Genomic DNA, 18,881 nt, shown 5'->3' with positions numbered 1-18,881 from the left:
GTCTTTGTTGATCATCAGCTCCAGCCAAAATGTTACACGGATTTTGTTTATGTTCCCCATGATGAGTGCTTGAATTATCTGATGAGCTGAATGTTTTCAAGTATGACTCCTGCCTTACTGAGCCACCCAGGTTTTCTTGTTGTGCAGCATCACAGGATCCAGACTCTGAATCGAAATTCTTCAATAAATTCTCAGAACCTCTCTGCTCCTGTTGGAAAGGAAGGGCCATGGATGGAGCAACACCACCATTTCCTTTAAGGCTGGGTATCTTCTGTAAGTGCGCTGCTTTGTGCCTGGGCATGAATCTGTTACAAAAAGAAAATGCAGTATACGTTTAGTGAAAATACTATTTAAAATTTGCTCTTTACCTTTCTGTAAGCACATGATGATGATGTATAAAAACTGAGAAAAAAAAAAACTAAAGATATATCAAAAATTCTAGGAAGAGCACAAAAAGCAGTAGTCACCAAGAGAAAGTTCAAAAGTTTGAAATTAGACCAGATTGTCTTTGGTTTCCAAAGAGTTTCTGTGGCTATAAAAATCTGCACTGCACATACCGTAAAAAATCAGGGTAGAGTGATGGTTTAGCATTTTCTTTACTTGTCTTTCTGGAGTTCTATGTTTTCCAGTCATGACATGGCCCAGTGTTTATTTTCAAAACATACTTTTGCTCATTAACCTACAAAAATGCTTGAAACTTCCTGAATTAACACTGGGTATTTCTGCTCACATGACTGTTCTGTATTCCTGGGCACTTGTACACGTTTTTATTAAGTTGACTTTGCTAATATTTCTTTTTTTAAAAAAAAATTTATTTATTTTTATTTTTGGCTGTGTTGGGTCTTCGTTGCTGTGCATGGGCTTTCTCTAGTTGCAGCGAGCGGGGGCTACTCTTCGTTGTGGTGTGCAGGCTTCTCATTGTCGTGGCTTCTCTTGTTGCAGAGCACAGGCTCTAGGCACACGGGCTTCAGTAGTTGTGGCACATGGACTCAGCAGTTGTGGCTTGTGGGCTCTAGAGCGCAGGCTCAGTAGTTGTGGCACACGGGCTTAGTTGCTCCGCAGCATGTGGGATCTTCCCGGGCCAGGGTTTGAACCCGTGTCCCTTGCATCGGTAGGCAGATTCTTAACCACTGTGCCACCAGGGAAGCCCAACTATTAGGTCAGCAGCTAATCCAAAACCACATCTGTTGGACTTCATCTTCTTATTGGCTCCCAAATGGTCTAAGGTTTTATAAGGATCACATAGCTTGGTCCCTTGCTAATATTTCTTGAAGTATCTTTTTATATTTTTTTCATTACCATCTCACCCCTTTCTTCCCATAATGCTTTGTCATAGAGTTCGATATCTGCTACTTGTCGATAGAAGCAAACACATAAAATGCAACCAAGGAATTCACCAAGTACTAGGGAGCAAACCAGTAGACAGAGTGGGAGACAGACTTGAGAACAACAAAGGAACCTGTGGCGGAACACAGTATATCAAGAATGGACATTCTAACTTTTAAAACTGAGAACTAGAGATTAATTCTGACTTGGGGATAAGTAAAGGCTAAAAGAGGGTTTTATTTGACTGATTCTGAAAGGCAGAGAGGGGGAAGTTTTGAATGGAGGGAACAGTGTGATCAAAGGAAAAGGGTGTGAAAGAGCATGAACTCTTCAGGGAATAAGATGCACGGCAGAGTCTGAGTCCCGGGATCTGAGGTATAGAGAGGCAGGCTGGGGCCGGACAACAAGGGTGTTCTCAGAGGCCCTGAGCCCCATGCAGAGACTCGGCCCCTTACCTGGATTGTGGAGTATGTGAAGAAATGGAGAGTACATGCATTTAAGAGGTAGGTGAGGAAGAAGAACCACAGAACCAAGGAAAGCAATGAGGAACATTTGGAAGAGCTGAAAGGGAATCTGAGAGTAATATCACACTATTGAGGTAAATTAAGAGCTCCTAAAGCACGGGTAGGAAAAAGAACCAAGAGTTCTTAAAACTGTTAAAAAAAAAAAAAAAAAGGGTGTGAAACACTGTAGAGGTGTTACAGCAGCAGAAACGACAGGGCGATTTTGGCCTCGTTATACCGTAGATCACTGGCTACTGCCAGGGCGGTTCGTGTGGGGTGAGGGCAGAGAGAAACCAGACGCTGGTTAGGGAGAGAGGGGGACAAAGAGAAGAAAGGAGAAGGCAAGGTCAAGTTTTCTTTAATGGGGTGCATGTCCACAGGGGTGCTCGCTTGGGGATACTTGCTAGGGAAGGGAGCAGGATCCTGAGGAAACAGAGAAGTCTTAGAAAATGGAAGTAGAGGGGCTTCCCTGGAGGTGCAGTGGTTGAGAGTCCGCCTGCCAATGCAGGGGACACGGGTTCGTGCCCCGGTCCGGGAGGATCCCACATGCCGTGGAGTGGCTGGGCCCGTGAGCCATGGCCGCTGAGCCTGCGCGTCTGGAGCCTGTGCTCCGCAACGGGAGAGGCCACAACAGTGAGAGGCCCGCGTACCACAAAAATACCCGCAACAAAATGGAAGTAGAAAAACATCATAAGGTGTGATAATGGCAGGATGCTTGCTGCAGGGGAAGTAGGGCCTTATTCAAGAGAACACACCCCGTGCTTCCTTACAAAGCTGAGAGGGAAGAAGAAGAGAGAGACGGAATTGAAAAGAACCGTTTCAGGTGGCAGGTGCGGAATCCAGTGCGTCCCCAAAGCCTTGGACAAGGCCATGTATTTCAAGCGAGGTGAGGAGAGATGGTGCTCAAGAAGTGACCTGAGTCAGAAGGTCGCCGTGGAGAGGGGGATGGGCGATCGCTAGTTCCGAACCAACGGGCAGGTGAACAAGGCTAAGCAACAGTGTGGGTTCTGCTGCGAACTGGAAATCCAGTCTGGCTGTAGTATGCTATGTACATTCTAGAAGCAAAAGGCGTGATGTGGGGGGCTCTGTGCTTGTTTCGTGAGGCCTTTTGAGAAAAATCACCTTACTGTATAAGCCACCTCCCCCCACACCCGTGCCCTGTCATAAGTGGATGAAGTAGATATTGCATATGGACAGATAAAACACGAAGAATGGGGCTAGCCTCCTTGGTATGCCCTTATAAAGTAATACATTAATTCTTGATTTAAAATGTAAAAAGAAGGGAAAAGGATCTGAAAAAGAATATATATATATGAAATACTAAAAAAAACTGAGTCACTTTGCTGTACACCTGAAACTAACACAGCATTGTAAATCCATTATACTTCCATTTAAAAAACGAACATTGAATTTAATATCTCTCTTTAGATTATTAGGTTAAGGAAATTTATTGAATTATAATGAATGCTGTACTAAAAATGTTTCTTCTCATCTACAGACCTTTAAAAACTCAGTGGTCACAACCTCAGTCTTATTAGAACTGCTCTAATAAAAAATTAGAGAGTTTATTTTTTAAAAAATGGAAAGAAACTTGGGCATATACAGATTAGAGTTTCAGATCTCACAGGTCCAAAATCATGAAGGGAGGTAACCAACTTTCTTCCTGAAATAAATTCAAAATATTGAGGAGATTCTAAGGAACTAAAAATCAACAGGAAAGTTCCCATCGATCACCACGAAAAGAAAAAACATGACTATGACAATATCCTCAACTTCTCCTAAACAAATGGAACAAATGGTAAGAGAAGGAACATCTGTACATATGTGGAAATCAACAATAGCGCAAGCGAAGTAACCTATTTGTTTATGTCAGATAAAGAACACCAAGGCAAGCTTAAAAAGGATTTTAACAGAATTACAAACTTGGTGCACGAAGGATCACACACACACACACACACACAAATCAATGGACATTGAAACAACATATCTTCATTTTAGAAAACAGTATCATGACCCATCTTGCTCATAAAATCCCTTTATATTGGCCAGCATGTGAGCAAAATTGCAAATTAAAAGAGATGGGAGATTGGCTAAAGGTTTGTAAGCAACGGGAACTGGTCACTGACAAGGAATCTAGCTGTGGACAAGGTGCTAGGCCTGCTTTTTTGCAATACATTTCCTAAATGTTCTCAAGGATGAACAGAATCCCACCTTAACCCAGGTTGCGGATGACTGACTAGATAGGTGGTGGTGAATAAGGACATGGGAAGATGTAGAATATCAATATGGACAGAAACCCAAAACTCAGCTTATTAATATTATGAAATTGACAAAATAAAATAAACCTGAAAGCAGTAGGACACGTGGAAAAGACTATGTAGATTTCCTGGAGTTTGACAAGATGAGTCTGGGCTGATTGGACCAGCAAACTAACTGATGCTGCTTGGTTATGGAATGTGATATACAGGACAGGGAGAGACCAAGCCTGTGGGAGCAGAATACTGTGCAAATGCTGATTTCATCTGAGGCACCTGATAACTATATATGTTTGAAAATTAGAGAGTTCTAAGAAGAGCAATAACAATAATTAAGGCAATGGAAGAATTGATTTATGAGGACAGATTAAAGGAGCTAAATATGAATAGCCTGGTTAAGTGACAACTAGAGGGGTACATAATAGGAATCTCCAAGGAAAGAGAATAATTATTTAGCCAGGTACAAGGGGGTATAACTAGGAGTAATGAGATAAAATTAAGAATGGGAAAATTTAAGCTGAATTTCCAGAAAAACTCCCTGACGGTGTAATTTATTAGCTCATGGAATAAATTCCCTATGGAAATGCTATAGCTAGGGAAACTTAATAATAGAACTGGACAAAATACCAAAAATAATATAGATGATAATCCAGTACTTGAAAGAAGGTGGTTACGTGCTATGCTTTCCTTGTTTACAATATCTTCTCATATTTTTCTCTAATAGTCTTTTATATAGAGTGATTGTTACCCAAAGAAGTATTTAGGCAATTAGCTAAGTCTAAAAGGAAATACGTCCTTTAGGTGAGGGAAGCTAAAATTACTTCAGTTTTCATATATTCTGCAGTAATAATTTTTTACTACTTTGTTTCAGCAGAGCTGATCTTGAAGTAAACTGGACAAATGTATTACTATTTCTAAAAAACAAAATAAAACAAAACGATCCTCAACTACCATCCCACACAGTCTACTCTGATTCTCTGTGTGTGACATGAAACCCATATTTTCATAGACATGTTTTATATAAACTATGTATTGCCATAATAGAAATCAAAAAACTTTATTCCAGCTTTTCTAAATGTAGCTCTATGGTCAATTACTTCACATCAATACCAAGATCAAATAGACATATACTAACAAGCAGTTTGCTTAATAATAGTCACCACACTAATTAACCCATCCAGAACATTCTTAATCAGATGCTATTTGAAATGTACAGTGAAGAGAAGGCTGGCAATAAACGGTTCTATGCTAAAAAAGCAAATAATACCTTACTGATGGGGTGATACTGGCTTTTTTATAGAACCGGACAGAATGTTCACACTATCCTGGTGTGAACTCAGTGAAGTAACTATGCAAATAGGCACATGACCGAACACCTCCTTCCTCCTCCCCAGCTTCAACTCTGGGAGAGGTGCTAATGAGAAGAGGAAAGGTACAGAGGTAAGGAGTGAAGGAGAGAAAAGAAAGAATACCAGTGAGCTGCCTTCTAGAGGACATGGCAGCCTTGCCGTTTAACCATCCCCTCAATTTTTCTTAAAGAAATGCTACTACCCACCTTACTCACAGAATGTCCTTCCTGTTTCTGAATCTCTCAGAAGCCCTATTCAAACATGTTTTCACTCTTAGAAAGATTCTGGTTACTGCAGTCGTTTCCAATCTGTTATCAGCCTTGGGACCCCACTCCCAACTTTTTTCCAACCAATAGCCAATCTTTGAAACAAAAGTAGAACCTTCCCTCTGCCTCCTCTCCTTCTTTCCCACCTCTGTCCCCCAGGGTGGGTCCAGAGGCATTGCCACAAAACCCCAGTACTATGTTGAGGGATGTTTAAAGACACAGCTGGAGTAAGTACTTTCCAGACCTAAATCTGATTGCTTCCCTGCACTACCCACATCCAAACACACAAACGTAGAGCTGGACCTGTAGGAATGGCCAAATGCCTTATTTGGATTAGTCCGAAAATACCAGATTTGGGCGGAGCTTAAACCGATGCTAAGATTGAGGGTAAGCAAAGGAAATGCTCTAGGCTCCTTAGCTGATTTCTGCTGAAGTTGAGGAGCCAGCATATGTTTAGCTGACCAACAGAGGTAGTCAGGAGGAAGGTGATAAGATAAAGCAAGTCACATCGACTTAGGACATTGAGACTGATTCATGTGTTGTTGAAGAGAATGCTGTGGCTAAAATGTATGTCATGTGGAATACGTTGCCTACAAACATCTTTTTGAGAGATTTCAATGAAAAGTACTTCATATGGTAAGTTCAACCTATAGAATCTCATAAATAAGTACCCACAGATAAGAGTCCTCAGGACATGATTAAGTCATGCTTCTCAAAGCAGATCTGGAAGATAGCGTGTGAGAAAAAGTGATGCAAATGAGTGGATGATTAAGGAGACAGAGAGAGGGCATAATTCATCAACGATTATTTCAAATATGAGCCAATGAGAAAAGAGGAGAGTTTTAGCAACTGGAATATGGAAACTGGCCTCCCTGTGGGGCAGGCACGGAGAGAGGGGGCTGAGGGAGCTCAGCGTGTGCACATGTAGCTCAGGTGTTGGGGAGGGAGAACAGTACGGCCATCCCTTCAGGCTGAAGTCTCACAAGGTGTGTTCTGTTTATCACGAAACAGAATGTGTAGGTATTGCCCTAGAGAAGGTTTTGTGGTGTAGGTATTGCCCTAGAGAAGGTTTTGTGAGAGATCAAGTTTTGGAAATGCTGGGTTAAAGTTAAACATTTCTTCACAGCAGAACTTCCCAAAGCACGTGCTAGTATGTTCAGTAAATATGTTCATTCATTCATTCTTTTGTTCATTCAATAAATATTTATTTAATACCTATTGTGTGATAGAGACATTGTGTTTATTGTTTCCCAAACTTAGCACTTAATGAAACAAGGACCAATCCCCCGAAGTCCTCACCACCACCCCCACACACACGCATACACACAAAGAGGCACCTTAAGAATTAATATTCGACAAAGGATACCCTGGGAAATACTACTTTAGACCCTAGGAGGTGCACAGCCTGAGTCAAAAAGCATGGGCAACCAGAAAGGTGATGGCATATTTTATATAGTAGGGATGGCAGAGGAGTGGGAAAATGCATTTCCTCTCCAAATGATGAAACTCAGCCCAAAAGGCCATTCACCAAGGCCACACATCAGTAGAGAAAAGGAAGTCTGAAGATATCAGGGAAACCTGTGAAAAAACCTGTGAAAAAAGTAACAGAAAAAAATACAGTTCAAGGCTAATATGGATGACAGCAGAAAAAAATATCATTCGATTTTATCACAGCAATTTCTGTGGATTCTGGGACAGAAACCATGTTGAGAGTTGAAGAGAAGGGAAATAGGAATCAAAGATAAATAATTTTTCCAAAACCAACTGGGAAGACGCATCCAGGCAGTTCAGTGATCTAAGTTCTTGGGTGATTTATAACAAAAACTATTCACTGTTTCCAAACAATGTGTTGGAAATTAATTACAAAATTAACATTTTTAGAATTTTAGCCACATAAGCAAATATCAAAGATAATCAAAAAATCATGTTGCCCACATGTATCCAATATATCACTTATATGGTAAGCAGATTTATATAAACCTATAAAGTATAAAAGTAAAGATCTTAATCTAGCATTCTCATGTGCACGCATACACCCCCTATACTTCTTGCCACATTGTCTTCACTAAATAAAGGAATCACAAACAAGGAAGTCTATCATAATTAAAACTGGATGTCTGAAGACCACAAGGTTGAACAGAAAGACAGACTTATGCTTGGTGGTTGGCTGTAGGGATGGCTGCTCCTCTTTACTGGAGATGGCTATGGGCTAATATTCAAAAAATAGATGGCACATGTCTACGAAGGCTGTTTCAACAAGAAACTCTGGCAGAACATTATTTGAACAAATTTGAATCACAGATGAGTCAATCACCATCCACATGCACATAGCACAAATGCTCTGGGGGAACAGCCATCCAACAACACCGCGGCTGTTGAGGCCATGTCATTGAAATGCTCGAGTTTCGTGCCTGAACCAAATTTCAACTCCCATGGTGCAAATTTTCAAAGCCAACATGCAACATTGACAGCAGTCCGAGAGAGGATACTGAGCAAGGGTGTCTTGCTTTGACTACGAAGAATCTGTTTTGTGACAAGATAGGAAAACAGGATCCATAGAAACTAGCCTCAGTTAAAATTAACAAGCAAACCCTACTTGTTAGCCTGAGAAAGGCATGCTGAAACTGAAAGCATATTTATGGCTATCAGACTGGCCTCATTATCCATGTATGGTCCCAGGGATGACACACTTAGTCAAGACAGCATCTTCTCTTGAAGGCTGCCAAAGAGAGAAGCTTCAGCTTCCTCTCTTCTGTTTAAGGTCCATCATTTTCTGATGTCTGTCCTTTAAATAGCTGGGATATATGACTGTCATAAGGAAAAGATGGTTCTGTTCCCATGAGTCTGTTTATTTATATTTTTTTCCACCAGCATTTCTAAGAATCATTTCTGAAAATCTAACACTCTCCATATACCTTATTTATACCATTTATTTACAATACATGGCTTCTTCTGGCAACACAGTTTATGTAATTAGTATTATCTAACTTAAATAATCATGCCTCAATTCCTCATTCTCTTTTTAAAAAAATTTTTATTGGCGTATAGTTGATTTACAATGTTGTATTAGTTTCAGGTGTACAGTACAGTGAATCAGTTACACATAAACATATACCCACTCTTTTATTAGATCCTTTTCCCATATAGGTCATAACAGAGTATTGAGTAGAGTTCCCTGTGCTATACAGTAGGTCCTTATTCGTTATCTCTTTTGTATATAGTAGTGTGTATATGTCAATCTCTCTTAATTCTAAAGTGTTTTAGATTGTACACACTGCTAATTTAACTGCCTACTAGTATGAGCAGTTTGTCTTATGCAATTTTATAAAATCCCTTGATGATATACTGCTCCCATACAGAAAACTTAAGGTCCTTAACAATGTATGAGACTAGGAAAAGCTACCTTGCATGTTGCCACAGCCCATGTTTATCAAACCCAGAGCCATCCTTGTGAACAGATGCATGCACACTTCTCATGATTCGCATTCCTCCCCCGAAAAGAGCTAAGCACCACAAAACCCTCTATTTTACACAAGGTTTACTGTAGTAATTGAACACAGTCAGCAAAGTTGCAGGCTAAACTGCGAACAGTGAATCTTTATCTTCCTACCTCCCCTGTAAGCACTCCCCACCAACTGGTTGTTAATTCCCTAAGAGCTTTATGCTCCTTCCCAGTGGCCCAGGGCCCCCATCCCTGCCACGCTCACCACCATGCATCCCCTTGCATCTACCTTGAATCATGCCCTGTTCTTCCCTGTTGGCCTTGTTGGAAACTAATCTTAAATTCCCACAATGTACTAGTCATCTTCCATGCTCAATATGTGCCACTTTTCAAAAGCACAATACCTTAATTCAAGGAAACTAATCACAAATGGGATAATTGCACAGTAAGCCTATGAGATTCTTTTGGGAGGACAGGTGGAGAGAAATCTCTGTGAAGCACCTTAAAGTAAGTCCACTCAGGCAATGGGCATGTTGAAGAGGGGAGAACCCAGGCTGTAGTATTGGTACCCAGTATTGCATCGGTACTTCCTGTATTTGTGAATTTATTCAAATCACTTAATTTCTCTGAACCTCAGTTTTCTGATCTATGAAATGGGATAATATCTGTTTTTCCAAATTTCTTGAGAGGATTAAAAGAGAGTTGGTAATGATGTGTAGATGAGCTGAGGAAATCAAAGTAAACTTCCCATTTCCTTGCTTCTTTATGTAACATCCACACTTATGGAGTTATTTCTAAGGCCATCTTGGGTAACACTGGATTTCCTAGTTTGTAAATGCGTCACTGTCTTGACTCAGTCAACAAATACTCATTCAACAAATATCTAAGCTCCTTCTACGAGCAAGAGGTTGTGTCTTTTTTTTTTTTTTTTTTTTTTTTGCGGTACACGGGCCTCTCACTGCTGTGGCCTCTCCGCTGCAGAGCACAGGCTCCGGATGCACAGGCTCAGAGGCTATGGCTCACGGGCCCAGCCGCTCCGCGGCATGTGGGATCTTCCCAGACCAGGGCACGAACCCGTGTCCGCTGCATCGGCAGGCGGACTCTCAACCACTGCACCACCAGGGAAGCCCAAGGTTGTGTCTATTTTTACAAAAATGTTAGAGCATATGTAGTGACATTTCATACGTACTTATTTTGGTCTCTTACCCCCAGAAATCGTAAGCTATCCATATTACCTTTAAACTAAACTGTATTTACTGATTCCATTACTACAATGATCTAACTTTTCCATTTAAACTTAATAATTTGCTCATCATTTGTTTCATTAATAACTCAGAAGTGAAGTTTTAAAAGCTTCTATTCATTCACCCTGCTTAATTTAACAATAGTATACAAAAATGAAAAAAGTTCCCAAATGTGAATCTGAAGTAATTTCTTTCAAGCAAGAGGAAGTGGCTGTTTCACGTGTACATAGACTCAGCAAGCTGCTCGGTATGGATTTACCTCGTTAGCAAGTAAATGTTCACATTACTCTGGGAATCCCATATCTTCTACAGCATCAGTAAAGCACTGAAGGAAACTCTAAAATGATCTCTAATCACATGTCCTATTCCACAATTTTTTTTGGAAGGCATTATTTGGAGGTTGAAAGCAAGATAGTAAAATGTGCTGGTATTGAAGAAAGGATCACTTTCTTCTTTCCAAACAAAAATAGGAATTCCCTTAGGGCAGTGTTTCCAATTGGAGAGTATCCTTTAGAGCATGGTATCATTTTATGGGTGCTATGGGCTGAATTGTGTTCCCTCCAAATTCATATGTTGAAGTCCTAACCCTGAATGTGACTATGTCTGGAGATAGAGTCTTTAGGAGGTAAGTAGGGTTAAATGAGGTCATAAGGATTGGTCCATAATCCGATAGGACTGTGGTCTTACAGGAAGAGGAAGAGATCTCTCTTCCTCTCTCTCTCTTTCTTCCCCCTTTCCTCCCACGGCCACATGTGAGGACACAGCCAGAAGGCAGCCAGCTGCAAGTCAGGAAGAGAGCTCTCCTCAGAATTGACTATACTAGCACCCTGATCTCAGACTTTCAGCCTCCAGAATGGTAAATTCCTGTTGTTTAAACCACCCAGTCTATGGTATTTTGTTATGGCAGCCTGAGATGACGAATACAACTGGATACTGTTGTGGAAAAGAGGGGAAAGAATCAATACCATGATGGGTGAAATTTCCTGAACAGGGTATCAGGAAAATGATAGAGTGGAAGGTACCATATCTATGTTGACAGACAGTGACAACAAGAGAATATTGTACAAGACGAGAGAGCTAACCATCAAAACTGATAAGAGAATTTGGGGGATGAAATGGAGAAAATATGAATTGTGAAACAAAAATGTTCCTTTTTTAACTAAAAATAAAAAGAATAGAGAACTGAGTTTAGGAAAGAATTTTTCTTAAAAATTTGTTCGGTTGTGACATTTAATCTTTTGAAACCTGGGTTTCTTCATATGTTCAATGAGAATGAGACCAGTCCCCTAGACTTCCAATGGAAGTAGGAGGATCAAACTTCTAATCAAATCTACTGATTACCTTATAATTATTAAGAGGCAAAAAGGCACACTGGGTCAAGCAGGGCTCTAGGTATATTGTATTGTTTTAAATTCTGGGCTCTGCCACTTATTAGCTAACCTGGGGAAAGAGTTTTTTCTCTAATTATCAGTTACCCCATCTGTAAAATGGAGCTAATAATAATGCTGCCTTGCAGAGTTATGTTTTCCATGTTGCTTGGCACATAGTAAGAGCTCAGGAAATACTATTATTTTTTATTTTTGATAATAATGGAGAAGGTCAACATTATGCTCTCATGGTTACTAAAGAGATAATCAACATTCTAAAAACTCCAGTCTCTGACTCCACTGGCCCTCTCATAGTTAAGCTACTTTATAAATCAGAGACCCCTGCCTTTTTTTAAGATGTGTTTTTCTTGTTAACTCTCACAAGTTACACTTTAGCCGTCCATTTAAGGCAGGCATTTTAATGTTACCTTACTTTCATTTGTATACTAATCAAAGATTTGTTCTCTGTCTAGAGGCACATTAATTACAAAAAGGCTCAATGTTATAAATCAAACAAATATATTCCTTCCTTTGTATTATTTGTTTCCTGTGGTGCTTTTTTCTACCTTACGCTTTTCCTTGTCTTTCCTTTAATTCCTTCATTTTTCTAACTGAGAGGTTCCATCTTCTCCCTTCTTAAAGCTGTATAAACCAGAAAAGTAAAACCAGGAAATTTAAAACATCAGTTTCCAGGTCTCTGAAGCATGAACAGATGGGCATCAAAAATCCAGTCTTTTATTTTTTCCTTTTTCGTTTTCCTACCCACAACCTGAATAAATCAAAATTACCAGCAAATCCAACTTCCAGCACAAACCCCCTTTTTTTTCCAATGCTACAGCATTAAGTATTGATTCACTTCAAGTTCTGGTTCTACGCTGTCTAATTTTTAAGTCACAGAAACTGTCTTTATTCCAAACTAATATTTTAAGATACAACTTTGTTAACTTTACATTTGAAATAAAGCCTTTAAATGTACAAAGTGAGTGTACAAGCACTTCCACTTTCTTCAGGTTTTCTATACTTTCTAGTATTTCTAAGTTTGGAAGAGATGGGTAAAGTGCTGGGCTATTACTAGAATATAACCAAGGCTTGAAGGTAAAGAAAGACTTACATACTCAGTGAAAATACTGAGTGAAAAAGGTCAGAGAGAAAAACATTTATTCACCGTTCAACCCAAATTGGAATGCCTATTATGGGCCAGGAGAATAGCCAAGATGCCCTCACGAAACACCCAATGGGGTAGGTGCTCCAATCAGGGGAGAATTAGGTATTATGATTATGAGAACCCAGGCCTGGGGAGGGGGGCTAATGTCAAGAAAGGCTCTCCAGAGAAGGTGCTCTTTCGGCTGAGACCTCAGTGATGATTAGAAGGTAGCCAGGTGTGAATGTGAGAGGTGGACTGTGTTAAGAACAACAGCATGTGCAAAGGACCTGGTGAGAAAACATGGTTCAGGGGTAAAAGCAAAATATGGCAAGAGCACTGAGTGAGTGTGGATAGCAATGAAGGTAAGGGAGGGGGAGGTCAAAAATGAGGCTCGAGAAATAACCAGGGGGAGGACTTTCTGCCCTTAATAATATAAGTAAGAGGTTTATAGCCATTTGAGGAATTTCTAATCAGATTGGGTCTGAATAAAAATGCTGCATGCGGTATGAAGAACAGACTGGGGAAAACATGGAAGAGTAAACATCAATTTTAAATCCCTCTGCCTTTTGAAGCTCTACTGAAATAATGGTATGGGAATTTTTATAAGGCATGGACTCTCAGGGACAACAAGAATAATTGAGTAAGATGACAACAGAAAAGAAATGTCAACTGGATTTCAAGAGATGGAAAGCAGATGGATGAGTGGTGTTGGAGCAGAGAGAAGGAGGCAGAATGCTTCTGTAAGTGTAGGTGATTCTGCTTGTGTACGTGGTGTTAGCAAAGAGACAGCAGCTCATTTGCTCCAGAGGAACTCCGGAAGGCTCAGGAACTGGACACACCAAGTGCCTCTGGAGGTGCAATTGCAGAGCAGAGCTGAAAACAGAACTGGTAGCAATTCTATAGAAAGTAAACACAAGCCCTCTGGTAACCTCCTCAAGCCCATGCAGCCAAGCAGCTACCGTCCTTCTCCCCTGACCTCCCTCCTCAGCAGCAGAAAGGCTTCCTCACTGGATGATCTGGACCACAGAGACCAGGCAAGGCTAAAGGCAAGGGTGAGGGAAATTAAATGAAAGGATGTCTATTTATTAATGATGCTTCTCCAGCACCCCTCCTCCATCTGGCTCCCAGACAGCTGGAGATTTTCCTTCCAGGACATTATAGGAGCTTTTCTCTGGAAACTAACTGGGCTTGACCTAGCAACGCTGACATGTGGAGATGCCACAATGAAACAAATGAATTCCTATGAGAAAGGTCACTGGTCAACAAGCCCTGTCTCTGAAATTCTAATCATCTTTTAAGGTCTCACCTCAAATATGAATGGAGAGACAGTCACCATCAGATATTTGAGGAAAATTTTAACATCAAGTTAATACGATGAATCAAACAAATACAAAAGGGGAACTTAGAGGAAACTGAGACAACATGGAGAGTAGAAGAAAACTTAAAAAATAATCCTATGATATCCATAGTGATAAAATAAGCTTTTGCATTCATGATGGGAGAAACTGGATGTGATTAGAAAGGAAATTCAAGAACAAGAAAGAATGCTTACATATAAAAATATCATAACTGAAAAAAAATCAATAGAAGAGTTAGAAGATAAAGTTGAGAAAATCTTACAGAAAGCAAAATAAAAACAAAGAAGAAAATAGGAAAAGAGATAACAAAATAAGGTCAATCTAAGGTTCAGTAATGACTAATAGGAGTTGAAGAACATAATATTGAGAAAATCATGGGTGAGAACATCAAAGAAAAAATATAAGAAAATTCTTTGTAGTGAAGGAAATATATACCCAGCATAAGAAAAGAACAAAAATCCAATTATGGAATTTCAGAAGACAGGAGTTTCAGAAGACAGGAGTAAAAAAGAAAATCTAATACCTTTTGGGAGAGTGAACACGACGAGTCACAGGCAAGTTATCAGAAATAGAAATCAGACTTCTCAACAGGAAGTTCAAAAAGTAGAAAACAATGGAGCATTACCTCAAACTTCTGAGAAAAATGAGTTCCAATGAGAGCTCAAAACTCAGTCAAGTATTAAGTAAATGTGAGGAAGGACAAAGCCATTTTCAGACAAGCAAGGTCTTAAGAAATTTTAGCTCCCTACATTTCTTGAGGAGATACCGGTGGATGTACCCCGCTAAAATGATAAAGTAAAAAAAGAGAAAGATGTGGGATCCAGGAAATAGTTGACTCAAGGGTCCAGAGAGCAACATAAAATGAACAGGAGCAGGAGAATCTAGGCCTCCAGGATGGAGATGTCCAAGGAAAAAAATGGAAATGATAGATTTCCTGATGTGTCTGACCATATTAAAAAGATGAGTTAGTGATGGTGGCAGAGCTAGGAATGGGTTTGTGATAGTGACACAGAAACCAAGCAAATAAAGCTAAAGCAATATTTACCTCCAGGAAAAAATGAAGAGTTGCTCAGGGAAGGAAGTCTTATCATAGAAAACAATGATGCTCAGCAGGGAACAGTTTCACATAGAAATAATGCCATAAACACAGAGTATTTAATTAACCAAAAATTGAGATACAGCTATATTGGAAGGCTACGGAAAGGGAAAAATATGTGAGTGCCTGCATGTGCCTGCTCATACAGTACGAGGGCTAACTAAATCACCATTTCTACTGTAGGAAGTCAACAGATAATATCTCATATTAAAAAAAATCAAGAAATAGCAAGATAAACAAAAGTTTTGTTAAGTGGTAGCTTGGACAGGGGGGCAGTTTGGGGTGGGATGGACTGGGTAAAGGAATTTTGCTTTGTCTTACAGATCCTTTTTGCACCCTCTGATCTTTTAAAACCAAATATATGCATTACCTTGCGAATCCATGACTTAATTAATAATCTCTAGAAATTTCTTACCAAAATCTCTTTGACTATTGCTTCTAGCATTTTCTCTAATTTTCCTTCTGAAACTTCTATGAGACATATGTTGAATTCTTATCTTTTTATTCCTTAAGATCTAGCTTCTAGGTCACTAATTCTCTCTTTACACATGTCTAATACTTACACTCAGTGGTTAATTTCAATGAATGTATAAAATTTCTACTTAGTTCTTCTCAAAATATGCACTAAGATTTTACAGTGCCTTTTATTTCTCATACTTGCAATTTATTTTTTATGCTATTAACTGTTGTAAAAACCTACTTTATCTTCTCTATCCAGAAGTTCTAGTATCTGAACTTATTAAGGGTCTAATCCTACAGTAAGTTGTTCGAGCCAGTTTATCACTTGCTACGCTAGGATGGATATTCAACAGGAAACACCAGAAAGCTACAGGCTCCCCAAAATGAAGCAATGGAGAAAGGTTTGTACCCAAGTTTTACTCTTCCTTTAAAAAAAACTCACCATTTTTCTAAATTCTAATATGTTTCCTTCGGCAGTCAGCAGGTATTTATAGAGCACCCACTCAAACTCAAAATTCTGCTGTTATAGGAAAAAGAATTAGAAGAAAAATCAGACATTTTAACATATGGTTGGATTTCCCTCTTCTAAGCTTTTTAAAGAAATAGTATGTTGGTTGTTTAAAGATCACAACAATCCATGGTCATCTTTCAGGACATGCTGAACATTATTTTGAGGTTTAACATTATTGGCAGAAGAGTTTTCTACTTTCCACCTTGAAATATCCTTTTTTGAACAGTGGGCATATATTTGCAGTAGAGACTCATCCATTCACAGTTTGTGCTAACATTATTGTGAATCATAACCACAGAGATGTACAAACATCTCCTTAAATACTGAAGTGGATATAAATGGAAGTGGTATACCTTTAAGGACATAATAAATGTCCTAGAAAAAGTAACTATGCAGTGAAATTCTCCTATAAAACAAAAAAATTCTTATAATCTTAAAAATGTAATTCTATAATTTAGCTGTACTGAGAGTCTGCATCTTATTGGCCTGGGCTATTTTAGAGTACTGCATATCTTACCTGAATTGTCAATACATGCCCTACTTTATACCCATTTAACACTTCAATAATATATGCCAGGGCATAACTGACTTCTAAGTTATTCTAGAACTGCATGTTATTTTGGGAGTACAGATAGCAAATGGCCAGATGGCCCTACAGTAAACTGCCGAAGGCCATTTAAAACTAATCCATGTGTAGATGTATTCCAACAGAGAATTATGGACAGCAACCAGTGAGATACCGAAGTTCTACTACAATATTATCTTTGTTAAGCCAGAAATAACATTCCGATTTTATAGAACTGGAGTTAAAACAAACATTATTCTTTACTTTCCTGTAGTAAATAAACGAGCAAAATCAACTCTATTGCCTCGCAGGCTTACGGTAGATGCTCAATATAGACTTGCTGAATGAATGAATGCCTTGGTACAAGGAAGTGGAATAGGTTATGTATACGCTATTCTATGCTTTTCTGGATCCTGATTGTTTCTGTATACTGATGTGTGGTTTGGGAGTTTGCATATGTTTTATTTAGGTAGTTTGCATATACAAAGTAGAAAGAGGTAAGGCTGTTTGAAGGGTAATTATTTCTTGATGGAAGAATATAAAAAGTATAAACAGCTCAGCTATCGCTTAAGCAAACTCGGCTCTTCATTCCTGATCTACAATGCAAATAGTATACAAAATAAGGTTTCATTAAACAGTGACTGTCACATCAACAGGAAGGAGAATGAAGACCTGCTATGCAGGATTATTAGATATATTGAATTTGTTGTCACCAAGATCAACAAAATCCTGCTTCTAAAGACTACACACTGTGACATAGAAATAACTTTGCAATACACTCCTTTGATTTTTTTCCATTTTATTGTAATGGGGTTATACCTCTAGAAGAAATGAATGCCAATTTATTGATGGCTTGGGCCACTATTTAAAAAGTAATATACAGGACATCCCTGGTGGTGCAGTGGGGATTTCCCTGGTGGCGCAGTGGTTAAGAATCCACCTGCTAATGCAGGGGACACGGGCTTGAGCCCTGGTCTGGGAAGATCCCACATGCTGCAGAGCAACTAAGCCCGTGCGCCACAACTACTGAGCCTGCGCTCTAGAGCCCGCGAGCCACAACTACTGAAGCCCAGGTGCCCTAGAGCCCGTGCTCTGCAATAAGAGAAGCCACCGCAATGAGAAGCCCGTGCACCGCAACGAAGAGTAGCCCCCTCTCACCGCAACTAGAGAAAGCCCGTGCGCAGCAATGAAGACCCAACGCAGCCAAAAATAAATATATTAATTAAAAAAATAAAAAGTAATGTACTAATCAGAAAACATCTGTGATAACTCACAATCCTTTCTGAAAAAAATTAGAAACTTTCTATCACATGATATCTCCACAGCACAACTCTACAGCGTACGGCGTGGAGTGTGACTTTTCCTAACACCTTGGCATTTCAGCTGAGGTCCTAACGCCGAGGACTAATACCTACAAATGCTAAACAGAGGTGCTGCCACATTTCTGCAGGACTTGCTAAAGGTAGAAATATTGGCCCCGTACTCTTCTCGATCACTGTCTAACAGCCTAAGTAAGAGGAGATTCACAGGAGTAGGTGTGCTCCATGAAAACCTCTCATAGAGACTGGGGTTGGTTGGCAGAAGGGGAGGCCGGCACCTCTTTCCCCAAAGTGAATGACTGCCAAGCTGCCAGAACCCAAAAGCCTACCTCCTCTTGCCCCTAAAACAGAGTTCTTGGGAGAACCTAATGCATATGATCCCCCCACCCCCCGCCCCCGCCAAATATGGGACATAGATCCTGATGAGAGTCAGGACTTCGAGATTTTGAAGGTAGGAGGCTGTCAGAAGTTGTCCACATGGCAGGGCAAGAAGAAAGGGCAGCAATGGAAGCAGCCTCCAGTTTGTACCATTTGGAAGGGAAAGGGTACCTAATTTTGTTTTTCCCTGTGGTCCCGGTGGAGGGGAGTCATGTGCCATATTGAAAGGACTACGCTCAGGAAGGCTGCCTTCAGGGCAAGGAACATACTCCTGGGGTCAGAGCGGAGAGAAGGAAGTG

At 39.9% G+C, this 18,881-nt stretch overlaps 1 protein-coding gene across 3 annotated transcripts in view; it reads right to left on the bottom strand.

The window, feature by feature from the left end:
- GTDC1 (glycosyltransferase like domain containing 1) overlaps window positions 1–18,881 on the bottom strand; it is a gene marked incomplete at its 3' end in the record, with an annotated part of 383,897 nt that overhangs the window by 61,710 nt on the left and 303,306 nt on the right. For all 3 annotated transcript variants that reach the window (XM_082658781.1, XM_082658780.1, XM_082658782.1), the window contains exon 6: window positions 1–305. This exon is cut by the window's left edge. In XM_082658781.1, coding sequence (XP_082514907.1) covers window positions 1–305 — 305 coding nt within the window. The remainder of the gene's footprint in view (window positions 306–18,881) is intronic.

Source organism: Grampus griseus (assembly GCF_964374135.1).
Source record: "Grampus griseus genome assembly, chromosome: 7".
Classification (NCBI taxonomy): Eukaryota; Metazoa; Chordata; class Mammalia; order Artiodactyla; family Delphinidae; genus Grampus; species Grampus griseus.
The sequence above is the reverse complement of the archived record's forward strand: the minus strand, read 5'-3'. Positions and strand labels throughout refer to the sequence as shown.